Source organism: Tachyglossus aculeatus, chromosome 23, assembly GCF_015852505.1.
Source record: "Tachyglossus aculeatus isolate mTacAcu1 chromosome 23, mTacAcu1.pri, whole genome shotgun sequence".
NCBI lineage: Eukaryota > Metazoa > Chordata > Mammalia > Monotremata > Tachyglossidae > Tachyglossus > Tachyglossus aculeatus.
This window is the reverse complement of record NC_052088.1, coordinates 34,886,996-34,902,491: the sequence shown is the minus strand read 5'-3', so window position 1 is coordinate 34,902,491 and position 15,496 is coordinate 34,886,996. Positions and strand designations below refer to the sequence as shown.

At 45.7% G+C, this 15,496-nt stretch overlaps 1 protein-coding gene across 1 annotated transcript in view; it reads right to left on the bottom strand.

The window, feature by feature from the left end:
* Positions 1–15,496, bottom strand: part of ITGA2 (integrin subunit alpha 2) — a 133,697-nt gene that overhangs the window by 6,432 nt on the left and 111,769 nt on the right. Inside the window, exons 25-28 of the mRNA XM_038765572.1 lie at positions 15,372–15,482; positions 14,243–14,347; positions 12,138–12,251; positions 3,301–3,390 (exon numbers count right to left, since the gene is read on the bottom strand). Of these exons, the coding sequence (XP_038621500.1) occupies positions 3,301–3,390; positions 12,138–12,251; positions 14,243–14,347; positions 15,372–15,482 (420 nt within the window). The remainder of the gene's footprint in view (positions 1–3,300; positions 3,391–12,137; positions 12,252–14,242; positions 14,348–15,371; positions 15,483–15,496) is intronic.

The following is a 15,496-nucleotide window of genomic DNA, read 5'->3' as shown; positions in this document are numbered from 1 at the left end:
AGCCACGCTGCTTCTGTAGTAAACGCTCATTAAACGTGATGGATCGGTTCACTGGTTCCGAGGCCCGATGTCCTTTCGCGGCCCGTCTCACCTCAGGGTAACCTGAGAAAAGCGCGACGAAAAAGCCCCGAGAGGCCGACGGGCGTCCATGTCACTGAGCTGGGCGACGGTTGTGATAGATGGGGCATCTTCCGACTGTGGGCTCGGGGCAGAGGCAAGGAGGCAGGGGCCGGGCCCGACACAACGGCGTCTTTTGTTTGCCGTGGAAGCGCGCTGGCGGGCAGAAGCTTTTGTCGAGAGTGCCATTTGCGTTTTTCTTGAATGGAAACACTGTGTCTGGACATGGCCAACATCAGTGGCCAATTTGGAAGGACATGCTGACCAAAACAAAGCTTAAATTGCTCTCAGATGCCGTGTGTGTGTGTGTGTGTGTGTGTGTGTGTGTTTACGGTGCACCCTCAGCCAGCTCGGACGCAGATCAAGCGCTTAGTACAGTGCTCTGCCCGCAGTAAGTACTCAATAAATATCACCAATTGTAAGTACCGTCGATGGTTCACCACAACCTGAGAACAGTCGATGATCCGTGGGACAACCTGATCACCTTGTAACCTCCCCAGCGCTTAGAACAGTGCTTTGCACATAGTAAGCGCTTAATAAATGCCATTATTATTATTATTATTATTATTATTGTTAGAGAAGCAGCGTGGCTCAGTGGAAAGAGCCCGGGCTTTGGAGTCAGGGGTCATGGGTTCAAATCCCGGCTCCGCCAACTGTCAGCTGTGTGACTTTGGGCCCGTCACTTCACTTCTCTGTGCCTCAGTTCCCTCATCTGTAAAATGGGGGTGAAGACTGCGAGCCCCCTGTGGGACAACCTGATCACCTTGTAACCTCCCCAGCGCTTAGAACAGTGCTTTGCACACAGTAAGCACTTACTAAATGGCATTATTATTATTATTATATAGCTATAATTCTATTTATTCTGATGGTATTGACACCTGTCTACTTGTTTTGTTTTGTTGTCTGTCTCCCCCCTTCTAGACTGTGAGCCTGTGGTTGGGAAGGGACCATCCCTCTATGTTGCTGATTTGTACTTCCCAAGCGCTTAGTACAGTGCTTTGCACACAGTAAGCGCTCCATAAATTTGATTTAGTGAATGAATGAGTTACGGAGCAGGCCGAAAATTAAATCTAGGGCCTTGGGTGAGCGCTGGGCAAGGCAAGAGCAGTGTAGAGTGGAGCCAGTTGGCACTGGGCACCTGAGGAGGGAGAGGAGAGGCAGGGGGAGACGGGGGACAGGTTTGAGCGGAGGGTGGGGACTGCCTTGAGCCAATTTTCGGTTGCAGCATCATCATCATCAATCGTATTTATTGAGCGCTTACTATGTGCACAGCACTGTACTAAGCGCTTGGGAAGTACAAATTGGCAACATATAGAGACAGTCCCCACCCAACAGTGGGCTCACCCCCCCCACTCTGGCATTCTTCTCGCACTACTCTCAGGGGTAGGGCCAGGCTGAGTCGCTACCACACAATGAAAGGGGGAAGGAAGCCCAGGCTTGGGAGTCAGAGGTCACGGATTCTAATCACGCCTCAGCCACTTAATAATAATGACGGAATTTATTAAGCGCTTACTATGTGCAAAGCACTGTTCTAAGCACGGGGGGGGGGTTATAAGGTGATCACGTTGTCCCATGGGGGCTCACAGTTTTAATCCCCATTTTACAGATGAGGAAACTGAGGCACAGAGAAGTGACTCGCCCAAAGTCACACAGCTGACAACTGGCGGAGCCGGGATTTGAACCCACGACCCCTGACTCCAAAGCCCGGGCTCTTTCCACTGAGCCACGCTGCTTCTCTTAGTATTCTCGGCTGTGTGACTTTGGGCAAGTCACTGCCCTTCACTGGGCCTCAGTTACCTCATCTGGAAAATGGGGACGAAGACTGTGAGCCCCACTGTCTCCCCCGTCTAGGCTGTGAGCCCGCTGTTGGGTAGGAACCGTCTCTATATGTTGTCAACTTGTACTTCCCAAGTGCTTAATACAGTGCTCTGCACACAGTAAGCGCTCAATAAATACGATTGAATGAATGAACCTGATAACCTTCTATCTATCCCAGCACTTAGAACAGTGCTGGCGCATAGTAAGGACTTAACAAATACTGTCTGCCAAATTGTACTTTCCAAGTGCTTGGTACAGTGCTCTGCACACAGTAAGTGCTCAATAAATACGACTGAATGAATGAAGGGCTTTACACTGGGGAGGGAACTGAGGCTCTGATCTCCACTGGCCTTCCCCCAGGGCAGTCACGGACACGCGGCCCGTCCTGCCGTGCTCTACGGGATTGGCGAACGTTTCTGAGGCTGGCTCTTTCCTTCCGCTCCATTTCCAATGATATCCCTCATCCCTAGCTCCTTCCTACCCTCCTAAAGGCAGGGCAACCTCCAGGACATGAGAAGAGACTTCTCAGGCAGGCTCAAAAAGGCTGAGAAAGAGAACGGGGGCAAAGAGGGGCATCAAAGCCATCAAGGCAGCTGGCGGGGGTGGTCGACCGACATTTTACCCTGTGCCCACCTGAACAAGGAACGGGGCCTAGACAGAAAGGAGACATTATTATTATTATTATTATCACCTTGTAACCTCCCCAGTGCTTAGAATAGTGCTTTGCACATAGTAAGTGCTTAATAAATGCCATTATTAATATTATTATTATTATAAATACAAATGAAAATGAGTGGCAAAGATGGGGGAAAACCAAGAGAGAACGGGAGGAGAGAAGGAGCTCAAGAAGAGCAGGAGGCAAGAGGAAATGTGGCCTAGAAAGTGAAAGAGCTGAAGGCTTTACTGGAGGAAGTCGCGTGTTGGTTTGGATGGTGGGGTGGGAGTGTTGGGGGGAAGCATTTTTATTTATTTCTTTTACTTGTACATATCTATTCTATTTATTTTATTTTGTTAGTATGTTTGGTTTTGTTCTCTGTCTCCCCCTTTTAGACTGTGAGCCCACTGTTGGGTAGGGACCGTCTCTATATGTTGCCAACCTGTACTTCCCAAGCACTTAGTACAGTGCTCTGCACACAGTAAGTGCTCAATAAATACGACTGATTGAAGCATATCTGTTGTTTCTGAATCCCCATTTTGCTCCTATTTCTGGATTTCCCCTCTTTAGAAACCTCCCCAGGCAGCCTAGCTGAAAGACTTCTTTTTTTCCTAAAAAGATCTGATTCTTTACCCCTTCCCTAAAGGTTTTGGACTCTCAGCCCGCTACTACAACCCCGGCTATTTCAGAAGAGAATCAGTCTCACTCACCATCACACTGTTTTCTTCAATCACGTATATCTGCGGATCGTAGGTGTTGATTTCGGCGTCTGCTTCCAGTTTTACCGTCTGGAAAGTCGACTGGGGAATAAACATGAAGCACGATCGATTAATCAGTTGTATTTATTGGGCGCTTACAGTGCACAGATCACTGTATTGATTGCTTGGGAGAGGATAATATAACTGAGCCCCTTCCTTCCTCTCCCCCTCGTCCCCCTCTCCCTCCCCCCATCTTACCTCCTTCCCTTCCCCACAGCACCTGTATATATGTTTGTACATATTTATTACTCTATTTATTTATTTTACTTGTACATATCTATTCTATTTATTTTATTTTGTTAGTATGTTTGGTTTTGTTCTCTGTCTCCCCCTTTTAGACTGTGAGCCCACTGTTGGGTAGGGACTGTCTCTATATGTTGCCAATTTGTACTACCCAAGCACTTAGTACAGTGCTCTGCACCTAGTAAGTGCTCAATAAATACGATTGATGATGATGATGATGATAATATAACAGAGTTGGTAGATTTGTTTCCCCCACAAAATAGGTTATTGACCAGAGGAGGAGAGGGCCTAGTTGGGAAGGCCTCTTGGAGGTGATGTGCTTTGAATAAGCCCTCAAAGAAGGGGAGATATGAACGGGGAGGGTTTTCCAGGCCAGAGGCAGGATACAGGCGAGAGGTAAGCCGTGAGGTAGATGAAATTGAGATATAGTGAGTAGGCTGGCATTAGAGGTGTGAAGTGTGTGGGCTGGGATATAATAATAATGACGGTATTTGTTAAGCGCTTACTGTGTACAAAGCACTGTTCTAAGCGTTGGGGAGGTTACAAGGTGATTAGGTTGTCCCATGTGGGGCTCACCGCTTTAATCCTCATTTTACAGACGAGGTAACTCAGACACAGAGAAATTTAAGTGACTTGCCCAAAGTCACACAGCTGACAGTTGGCGCAGCCGGGATTTGAGCCCCTGACCTCTGAGAACAATAATAATAATAATGATGGCATTTGTTACACACTTACTATGTGCAAAGCACTGTTCTAAGCGCTGGGGGGGGGGGATACGAGGTGATCACATTGTCCCACGTGGGGCTCACAGTCTTAATCCCTATTTTACAGATGCGGTAACTGAGGCTCAGAGAAGTTAAGTGATTTGCCCAAGGTCACACAGCAGACATGTGGTGGAGCCAGTTTTTAGACAGTTTTTAGACTGTGAGCCCACTGTTGGGTAGGGACTGTCTCTATATGTTGCCAACTTGTACTTCCCAAGCACTTAGTACAGTGCTGTGCACCCAGTAACCGCTCAAGATGATTGATTGATTGAGCCAGGATTAGAACCCATGACCTCTGACGCCCAAGCCCATGCTCTTTCCACTGAGCCACGCTGCTTCTCTTGATCATTACAAGAACAGTGCTTAGCACATAGTGCCACTTAACAAATACCATCATTATTATTATTATTACTCTCTTACTGATCCACCTTTCTCTCTGCTCCTCCGAATAACGCGGGAGAAAAATCATCCCTTTCCAATGTGCTCATGCCAAACCATTTACGAGCTCCCCTCAAAGAAGTCCAAGTTAATAGAAATGCTGGAATCATTCCTCAATTAGAAATATTCAACCATATTTATTGAGCGCTTACTGTGTGCAGCGTACTGTACTAATCGCTTGGATGAGTACAATAGAACAATAAACAGGGACATTGAGAGCCAGTTTCAGACCCAAGGCTCCTCATGGGAATTTCACCAACTGGGAAGGAGCTTTATTGTCTTTGGAGAGTTTGTCGTCTCAAGCTATCGACATCGCCAGCTGGGAGTGGGCGGTTGGGAAAAGTGGGGTGAATAGAGAGGAAACGTGGTTTGTTTACTGGCCGAATAGCAGGAGGTGGAAATCTTCAATTTCTTTAGTTCCCAACTGCTTCTCACTCCTTGGGTGGGCTGAGATTAGTCAGAGCTCTCCAGCTCCTTAGAAAATGTAAGCTCATTGCAGGCAGGGAATATTTCTCTTTATTGTTCTTTTGGACTCTCCCAACTACTTAGTACAGGGTTCTGCACATAGTAAGCGCTCAATAAATGCGATTGGATGAATGAATGAATCACCTGGGAGAGGCTATCCCCACTCCGTCCTTGCAGAGTGCGGCTGCTAATTCTCTTGTGTTGGGATAATGATAATAATAATGATAATGATAACTGTGGAGTTTGTTAAGTGCTTACTAAGCGCCAGGCATTGTACTAAACGCTAGAGTTGATACAAGCAAATCAAGTTGGAAACAGTCCCTGGCCCAAACGGGGCTCAGTCTTGATCACCATTTGACAGATGAGGGAACTGAGGCCCAGAGACGTGAAGTGACTTGGCCAAGGTCACACAACAGATGAGTGGTAGAGTCGGGATTAGAACCCAGGTCCTTCTGACTCCCAGGGCCGGGCTCCTTCATTCATTCATTCAATCGATTTTATTGAGCACTTACTGTGTGCAGAGCACTGTACTAAGCGCTTGGGAAGGCCAAGTCGGCAACATATAGAGATGGTCCCTACCCAACAATGGGCTCACAGTCTAGAAGACGGGCTCACACAACCTATTGCACACAGTAAGTGCTCAACGAATGCCACGGATGGATCTGATCTGTCAGTTAACTGGTAGGAGGAATGCAACTGGAGATGATAATAATGATGGCATTTGTTAAGCGCTTACTATGTGCAAAGCACTGTTCTAGCACTGGGGTAGATACACGGTAATCAGGGTGTCATCATCATCATCATCATCAATCGTATTTATTGAGCGCTTACTATGTGCAGAGCACTGTACTAAGCGCTAGGGAAGTACAAATTGGCAACACATAGAGACAGTCCCTACCCAACAGTGGGCTCACAGTCTAAAAGGGGGAGACAGAAAACAAAACCAAACATACCAACAAAATAAAATAAATTAAAAAAAATGTCCCAGGTGGAGCTCACAGACTTCATCCCCATTTTGCAGATGAGGGAACTGAGTCCCAAAGAAGTGAAGTGGCTTGCCCAAAGTCACACAGCTGACAAGTGACGGAGTCGGGATTTGAACCCATGACCTCGGACTCCCAAGCCTGGTCTCTTTCCACTAAGCCACGCTGGAGACGGTCAGCCACGAGGCCTAGCTCTCCTCAGAGGGACAACAACAGGTGTCCTCAGAGGGGGTTGCCCCGTGGCTACTTGATGAAGAATGGATGATATTAAACTAAGCCACGGAGACCAGATGGTTTTCCATGAGACACAGCGATTGGATTTTGCCAGGCAGTTCCAGGCTTTTCATCCCAGCTGGCCTGTTTCCTTAGGAAACACTGGCTGCTCGCTCTGGGATCCAATCAGGAAATTGAACAGTGGACTGCCGCCACCGGGAAAGTAATGTGTGTTTCCAGCAGCGTATTTAGCCGGGATTTATATGATTTATAAGTTTGAGAAGCAGCGTGGCCTGGTGGATAGAGCGCCAGCCTGGGAGTCGGAAGGACCTGGGTTCTAATCCCGCCCCCGCCACTTGTCTGCTGTGTGCCCTTGGGTAAGTGACTTCACTTCTCTGGCCCTCAGTTACCTCATTTGGAAAATAGGGGGTTAAGACTGTGAACCTCTCGTGGGCCAGGGAAAGTGTCCAACCTGATTTGCTCGTATCCACCCTCGAGCTTAGTACAATGCCTGGCACATAGGAAGCGCTTAACAAATGCCACACTAATTTGCAGTCACATGTAGACAGCGTGAAATTCTTCAGTTCGTTCCCCTCGTATATGATTCCAGCTCTGTTGGTGACTTGAGTACGGAGAATTGTATCCGGGTAATTCATTGTGGGCAGAGAGGTGTCTGTTAAAATTGTTCTGCAGTCCTCTAACAATAATAATAATGATTATTATGGTATTTGTTAAGCGCTTACTACGTTCCAAGCACTGTTCTAAGCGCTGGGGTAGATACAAGGTAAGCAGGTTGTCCCATGTGGGGCTCACAGTCTTCATCCCCATTTTACAGATGAGGTAATAATAATAATAATGATAATACAGTGTCCTGCGCACAGTAAGTGCTCAATAAATACAATTGACTGCCTGGCTGACAGACTAATAGTTAATAACAATAATAATAATTATTGTGGCATTTGTTAGGCGCTTACTATGTGCCAAGCACTATTGTCAGTGCTGGGGTTGAAACAAGATAATCAGGTTGGACACAGTCTTGCGCCACATGGGGCTCACAGTCTTAATCCCTAAAGCGCTTAGTACAGTTCTCTGCACATAGTAAGCGCTCAATAAATACGATGGAATGAATGAATCCCTATTTACAGATGAAGTAATGGAGGTACACAGAAGTGAAGTGACTTGCCCAGGGTCACACAACAGACAAGTGGCGGAGCCGGGATTAGAACGCACGTCCTCTGACCCCCAAACCCGTGCTCTCGCCACTAGGCCACAATGCTTCTCCCAAGTGCTTAGTAAGAATGATGGTATGGTGGGACCCTGGGCAAGTCACTCCTCTTTTCCTCAGTACCTCTTCTAGACTGTGAGCCCACTGTTGGGTAGGGACCGTCTCTATATGTTGCCAACTTGGACTTCCCAAGCGCTTAGTACAGTGCTCTTGCACACAGTAAGTGCTCAATAAATACAATTGAATGAATGAATGAATCTAATCCCGCTCCGCCACTTGTCTGCTGGGACCCTGGGCAAGTCAATCCTCTGTTCCTCAGTACCTCTTCTAGACTGTGAGCCCACTGTTGGGTAGGGACCGTCTCTATACGTTGCCAAGTTGGACTTCCCAAGTGCTTAGTACAGTGTTCTGCACATAGTAAGCGCTCAATAAATACGATTGATTGATTGATTTATTGATAATCCCGGCTCCGCCACTTGTCTGCTGGGACCCTGGGCAAGTCACTCCTCTTTTCCTCAATACCTCTTCTAGCCTGTGAGCCCACTGTTGGGTAGGGACCGTCTCTATATGTTGCCAACTTGGACTTCCCAAGCGCTTAATCCAGTGCTCTTGCACACAGTAAGCGCTCAATAAATACAATTGAATGAATGAATCTAATCCTGGCTCCGCCACTTGTCTGCTGGGACCCTGGGCAAGTCACTCCTCTGTTCCTCAGTACCTCTTCTAGACTGTGAGCCCACTGTTGGGTAGGGACTGTCTCTACATGTTACCAACTTGGACTTCCCAAGTGCTTAGTACAGTGCTCTGCACACAGTAAGCGCTCAATAAATACGATTGAATGAATGAATGAATTAATGTTAAGCGCTTATTACGCACTGTACTAAGCTCTGGGGTGGATACAAGCAAATCGAGTTGAACACAGTCCCCTGTCCTGCATGGGGCTCACAGTCTTAATCCCCATTTTACAGATGAGGTAACTGAGGGCCAGAGAAGTGAAATGACTCGCTCAAGGCCACACAGCAGACAAGGGGCGGAACCGGGATTAGAACCCAGGCCCGGGCTTTATCCATTGGGACATGCGGCATCTCTGGGCTGGTGTCTGTTTATTCCACAGGGCGGGTTGGCTACCGCCCATCCTTCCAAGCCTGCGGCTAAATGGTTGTCCCCGTCTGACCTCTAATTGAGATTATTTCACTTTTTCCGGACACTGCAGATTTCTGTTGCTCAGAAATCTCACCCGCTTTTGGAACTTTTCTGATTTTCTGCTCAGAAACTTTCCTCTCCAGCTGCCTCTAGATTTTAAGTTTGTTGCGGACAGGGAATGGATCTCTCTACTCTACCGTACGCTTCCAAATCCTTAGTGCAGGGCTCCGCACACGGTAAATGCTCAATAAAGACGACTGAATGAATGAATTAACGGGTGATCGCCACTCCGTCCCTGCAGGATGTGGCTGCTTATTCTTTTGTAGCGTAATAAAAAATAATAACAATAACAATAATAATAATTGTGGTGTTGGTTAAGCATTTAGTATGCGTGAGGCTCTGTACTAAAAGCTGGGGCAGATATAAGCGAAAAAGGTTGGACACAGTCTATGTCCCATATGCGGCTCATCATCATCATCATCAATCATATTTATTGAGCGCTTACTGTGTGCAGAGCACTGTACTAAGCGCTTGGGAAGTACAAATTGGCAACATATAGAGACGGTCCCTACCCAACAGTGGGCTCACAGTCTAAAAGGGGGAGACAAAACCAAACATACTAAAAAAATAAAATAAATAGAATAGCTATGTACAAGTAAAACAGTTACAGGTGAGGCAACTGAGGCACAGAAAAGTGAAGTGACTTGTCCAAGGTCCCACAGCAGATAAGTAGCGAAGCTAGGATTATGTTACCAGCTTGTACTTCCCAAGCGCTTAGTACAGTGCTCTGCACACAGTAAGCGCTCAATAAATACGATTGATGATGATGATGATGATTAGAACCCAGGTCCTCTGAGTCCCAGGCCTGTGCGCCCTCCACTGAACCACATGAGAAGCAGCGGGGCTCAGTGGAAAGAGCCCGGGCTTTGGAGTCAGAGGTCGTGGGTTCAAATCCTGCTCCGCCAATCGCCAGCTGTGTGACTTTGGGCAAGTCGCTTAACTTCTCTGGGCCTCAGTTCCCTCATCTGTAAAATGGGGAGCCCCACGTGGGGCAATCTGATCACCTTGTAACCTCCCCAGCGCTTAGAACAGTGCTTTGCACATAGTAAGCGCTTAATAAATGCCATTATTATTATTATTGTATGCTTCTGCCTCCTCTTCCTCTCTTCCTCCCTGCGTATAAACTCTTCCATGTAGAATCGTCTTTCCTTTGGCCTATGCCCTCTTGGCTGAAAATTGATTTCTTCCAAGAAACGGCCACTTCTAGGAAAGGATTCGACCTGCCCAACCCATTCCTCTCCGCTCCGAGGAAAAAACCAATTTTTAGCATTAGCTACTTTAGCTTTAGTTTAGTTCCTTCAGCTACCTTTTGGGACCTAGTGGATACGGCACAGGACTGAAAGTCAGAGGACCTGGGGTTGAATCCCTGCTCTCCTACTTACGTGCTACCTTGGGCAAGTCACAACTTCTGCACCTCAGTTTTCTCATCTGTAAAATGGGCATGAAATACCTCTTCTTCCTCGTACAAACTGTCCAGGGACCATGTGCAATCTAGAATCCATCCTTGCCCCTAGGACAGTGTTTGGCACATAGCAAGTGCTTTAATACCATTATTATTGTTGACAAATAATAATGATGATTATAATAATACTAATACTAGCTGGTATGTTTTGGGTTGCATTTGAGGGCTTGGCTAACTAGAAGCCTTGAGGGTTGGAACTTTAGTTAATTCACGGAGGTTTTGCTGGGCTCTAGGTATTCTGTAACATTTAACCAAATACCATAATGTTAATTAGGGAAACGAGCATTGGGACCGGTGGGAAAGAAAGTGAGGTGGGGCGCGGAGGGGGAATAGTGAGGTGAGATGGGGAGACTCTTCACTCCGATCAGATCTTGGGGGGAATGGGTTGGAGGAAGATGAGGAGAAATCAAGGAAGAGGTGGGAAACCAGGAAATTTGGCAAAGTGAACAAGTCCCTTTTATTTGATAAATGCCATTATTAATAAATAAATAATAAATGCCATTATTATCATTATAATTATTATTATTATTTGAAAGGGACTCATTCAATCGTATTTATTGAGCACTTACTGTGTGCATAGCACTGTATTAAGCCCTTGGGAAGTACAAGTTGGCAACATATAGAGACGGTCCCTGCCCAACAGTGGGCTCACAGTCGAGAAGGGACTCGATCACTGCAAACGAATTGAAGGAGAGGAAGGGAGTTTTTCTTTTTAAATGGTATTTGTTAAGCGCTTACTATGTGTACTGTACTCAGATCTGGAGTAGATACAAGCTAATCAATCCATCAGAGGTAATTATTGGGCGGTTACTCTGCTATGCACCTGTGAGAGTGCAATACAGCAGAATTAGCAAACAGGTTCCTTGTCCATTGCGAGCTTACAGTCTAGACATTGGTACAAATAATTTATAATATATAATTTAAAGATATTAACTTAAGTGCTGTGGGGATGAAGGTGGAGCAAATATTAAATGCCCAAAGGTCACAGACCCAAGTGCATAGATGATGCAGATTGGTTTTGTTTCGTTGTTTTGTTGTTGTCTCCCCCTTCTAGACTGTGATATATGTATATATGTATATATGTTTGTACATATTTTTTACTCTATTTATTTTATTTGTACATATCTATTCTATTTATTTTATTTTGTTAGTATGTTTGGTTTTGTTCTCTGTCTCCCCCTTTTAGACTGTGAGCCCACTGTTGGGTAGGGACTGTCTCTATAAGTTGCCAATTTGTACTTCCCAAGCGCTTAGTACAGTGCTCTGCACATAATGAGCGCTCAATAAATACGATTGATGATGATGATGATGATGTGAGCCCGTTATTGGATAGGGACCGTCTCTATATGTTGCCGACTTGTACTTCCCAAGCGCTTAGTACAGTGCTCTGCACACAGTAATTTCTCAATAAATACAATTGAATGAATGAATGACACAGTCCGTGTCCCACATGGGGCTCACAACTTTAATCCCCGTTTCATATATGAGGCAACTGAAACCCAAAGAAGTTAAATCATCAACCATCATCAATCGTATTTATTGAGCGCTTACTATGTGCAGAGCACTGTACTAAGCGCTTGGGAAGTACAAATTGGCAACATATAGAGACAGTCCCTACCCAACAGTGGGCTCACAGTCTAAATGACTTGCCCAAGGTCACACAGCAGACAAGGGGCAGAGATGGGATTAGAACCCAGGACCTTCCTACTCCCAGGCCCGTGTTTTTCCCACTAGGCCATGCTGCTTCTTTGGTGAATTTTGTATACATTGTGTACTTTCGGTGGCATACTTACAGCTGCAAACGTCCCATTCCAGATTCTGGTAGAGACATTGACAAAATACTCCTTTTTCACTTCAAGGTCTTTGATCACGCACTTAACACTGGCACAGGACACGGTTCGGCAGTTCTTTCCGAGTGGAATGGGGAGAAGAGACAAAGTAAGTTAGCGCGGGTTTCAAAATACACCCGAAAGTTCAACTAACGGGAATCCTTGATTGGCCCCATTTCGGCCTTCCTAATGCGATCGCTGTCTTAAATTCTTCTGCCTGAATGTCACCACATAAAATCAATCAATCAATCGTATTTATTGAGCGCTTACTATGTGCAGAGCACTGTACTAAGCACTTGGGAAGTACAAATTGGCATCACATAGAGACAGTCCCTACCCAACAGTGGGCTCACAGTCTAAAAGGGGGAGACAGAGAACAGAAACAAACATACCAACAAAATAAAATAAGTAGGATAGAAATGTACAGGTAAAATAAATAAATAAATAAATAAATAGAGTAATAAATATGTACAACCATATATACATATATACCACATAAAAGCCTTTAGCTGGTTTAGACTGCTTTTGGATTAAGTTATTTAGCGTCTATCATCTCACATATGCGGGTACCAGAGAAACGAAATATGTTCCTCTCTGAATGATCAATATTGGAGCGTATTCTAGTAGACTTGAGCCTGGGAGTCAGAGGTGGTGGGTTCGAATCCTAGCTCTACCGCTTGTCAGCTGTGTGACTTTGGGCAAGTCGCTTCACCTCTCTGGGCCTCAGTTCCCTCGTCTGTAATAATAATAATAATAATAATGATGGCATTTGTTAAGTGCTTACTATGTGCAAAGCCCTGTTCTAAGCGCTGGGGGGATACAGGGGGATCAAGTTGTCCCACGTGGGGCTCACAGTCTTAATCCTCATTTTACAGATGAGGTCACTGAGGCTCAGAGAAGTCAAGTGACTTACCCAAAGTCACACCGCAGACGTGGTGGAGCCAGGATTCGAACCCATGACCTCTGACTCCAAAGCCCGGGCTCTTTCCACTGAGCCACGCTGCTTCTCGAAAAATGCGTCTGTAAAATGGGGACTGACTGTGAGCCCCACGTGGGGGACAACCTGATGACCTTGTATCTACCCCAGTGCTTAGAACAGTGCTTGGCACATAGTAAGCTCTTAACAAATACTATTATTATTATTATTATTGTTATTATTATTATTATTATGTCACTGCTTTGAGCATTAACTGTTTTCAGCCATGTGTATGGTTTGAACCCTTAGGGGGTAAATATCAATGATTGTGTATTATCTTGATGCCAGGGACCGTCTCTATATGTTGCCAACTTGTACTTCCCAAGCGCTTAGTACAGTGCTCTGCACACAGTAAGCACCCAATAAATACGATTGAATGAATAATAGCAATAAAATAATCATTGTGGTCACTGTTAAGTGTTATGTGCCAAGTACTGTTGTAAATGCTGGGGACGAGATATAAGATAATCAGGACCTAAATGGATCATCATCGATCGTATTTATTGAGCGCTTACTGTGTGCAGAGCACTGTACTAAGCGCTTGGGAAGTACAAGTTGGCAACATATAGAGCCAGTCCCTACCCAACAGTGGGCTCACAGTCTAAAAGAAATGGATCTCACAGTCTAAGTAGGAGGGAGAACTGGTATCGAATTCCCGTTTTGCAGATGAGGGAACTGAGGCACAGAAGTGACTTGCTCAAGGTCACACAGCAGTGAAATGGCGAGGCCTGGATTAGAACCCAGCTCCTCTGACCTTCCAGGCTCAGGCTCTTTCCACTAGGCCCCCCTGCTTCCCAACTTTAGCACCATTAAATTCTCAGGGGCTTGAACGTCTTTATAACCAGCGGAATTCACGCTTCATCTGTCCGAAAGGACAGAGTGCCAATATTCTCCGCCTTCACTCAGTACTCAGTAATGATTAAAAGAAAGAACCGAGCTAAATAACCCATATTGGTTATTAAACGCGCAACGGCAAGGCCCAGTGAAGCAGACGGAGAGGAGAAAAGAAGCCTCTAGAATTCACAGGGCGAGAAGAAAAGAGTGGAAACCCAGAGAAAACCAGTCAAGCATCGCGTTGTTCATTTGTCCTCACCAGCTCTTTCAACTGTCTGAAGTTCTCCGTCTTGAAAGATGTGGGAAAGGGTTTCTGCCCTATGTTTAATGGGTTTGTTTCTGCATCGCAACTCACATCGCCGGCCTGGAAAGAAAACGATGTAAACAATTAGAAAGGGAAGCGGAGAGCGAATCTTGAGAACAGGGTAGGATCAACTTAAATCAGGAGGGCAGGATGGGAGATCACTGCATCTAGTGAGCACTGTAAAGTGCTCTGCACACAGTAAGCGCTCAATCAATCGATCAATCAGTCATATTTATTGCCAGCTGTGTGTCTTTGGGCAAGTCACTTAACTTCTCTATGCCTCAGTTACCTCATCTGTAAAAAGGGATGAAGACTGTGAGCCCCCCGTGGGACAACCTGATCACCTTGTAACCTCCTCAGTGCTTAGAACAGTGCTTTGCACATAGTAAGTACTTAATAAACCAATCAATCAATCAATCGTATCTATTGAGCACTTACCGTGTGCAGAGCATGGTACTAAGCGCTTGGGAAGTACAAGTTGGCAACATATAGAGACAGTCCCTACCCACCAGTGGGCTCACAGTCTAAAAGGGGGAGGCAGAGAACAAAACCAAACATACTAACAAAATAAAATAAATAGAATAGATATGTACAAGTAAAATAAATAAATAGAGTAACAAATATGTACAAACATATATCCATATATACAGGTGCTGTGGGGAAGGGAAGGAGGTAAGATGGGGGGGTGGAGAGGGGCACGAGGGGGAGAGGAAGGAAGGGTCTCAGTCTGGGAAGGCCTCCTGGAGAACAAAACCAAACATACTAACAAAATAAAATGGCATAGATATGTACAAGTAAAATAAATAGAGTAATAAATATGTACAAACATAAATAAATACAACTGACTGGTTTCTCCAGACCTATCTATATTCTAATCTCACCCCCTTCTCCAACCCACCCGCAGGTGTGTTATCCATCCCTTCCTCCCGCAATCTCCCGGACTAAGTAGATTGATAATCTGAGCCCATTGTCGGGTAGGGACCGTCTCTATATGTTGCCGACTCGTACTTCCCAAGCGCTTAGTACAGTGCTCTGCACACAGTGAGCACTCAATAAATACGACTGAATGAATAATGGACTTCACCTGGTCAGCGTGGATGGCCGTGAGGTACATCAGCGGATTCTTTGCCTTGGAAAACTGAGGAAGGCGGATGGTTACATAGGCCATGGTCACGGGAACACTGCCACTGGTCACCTACGCCGAATGAA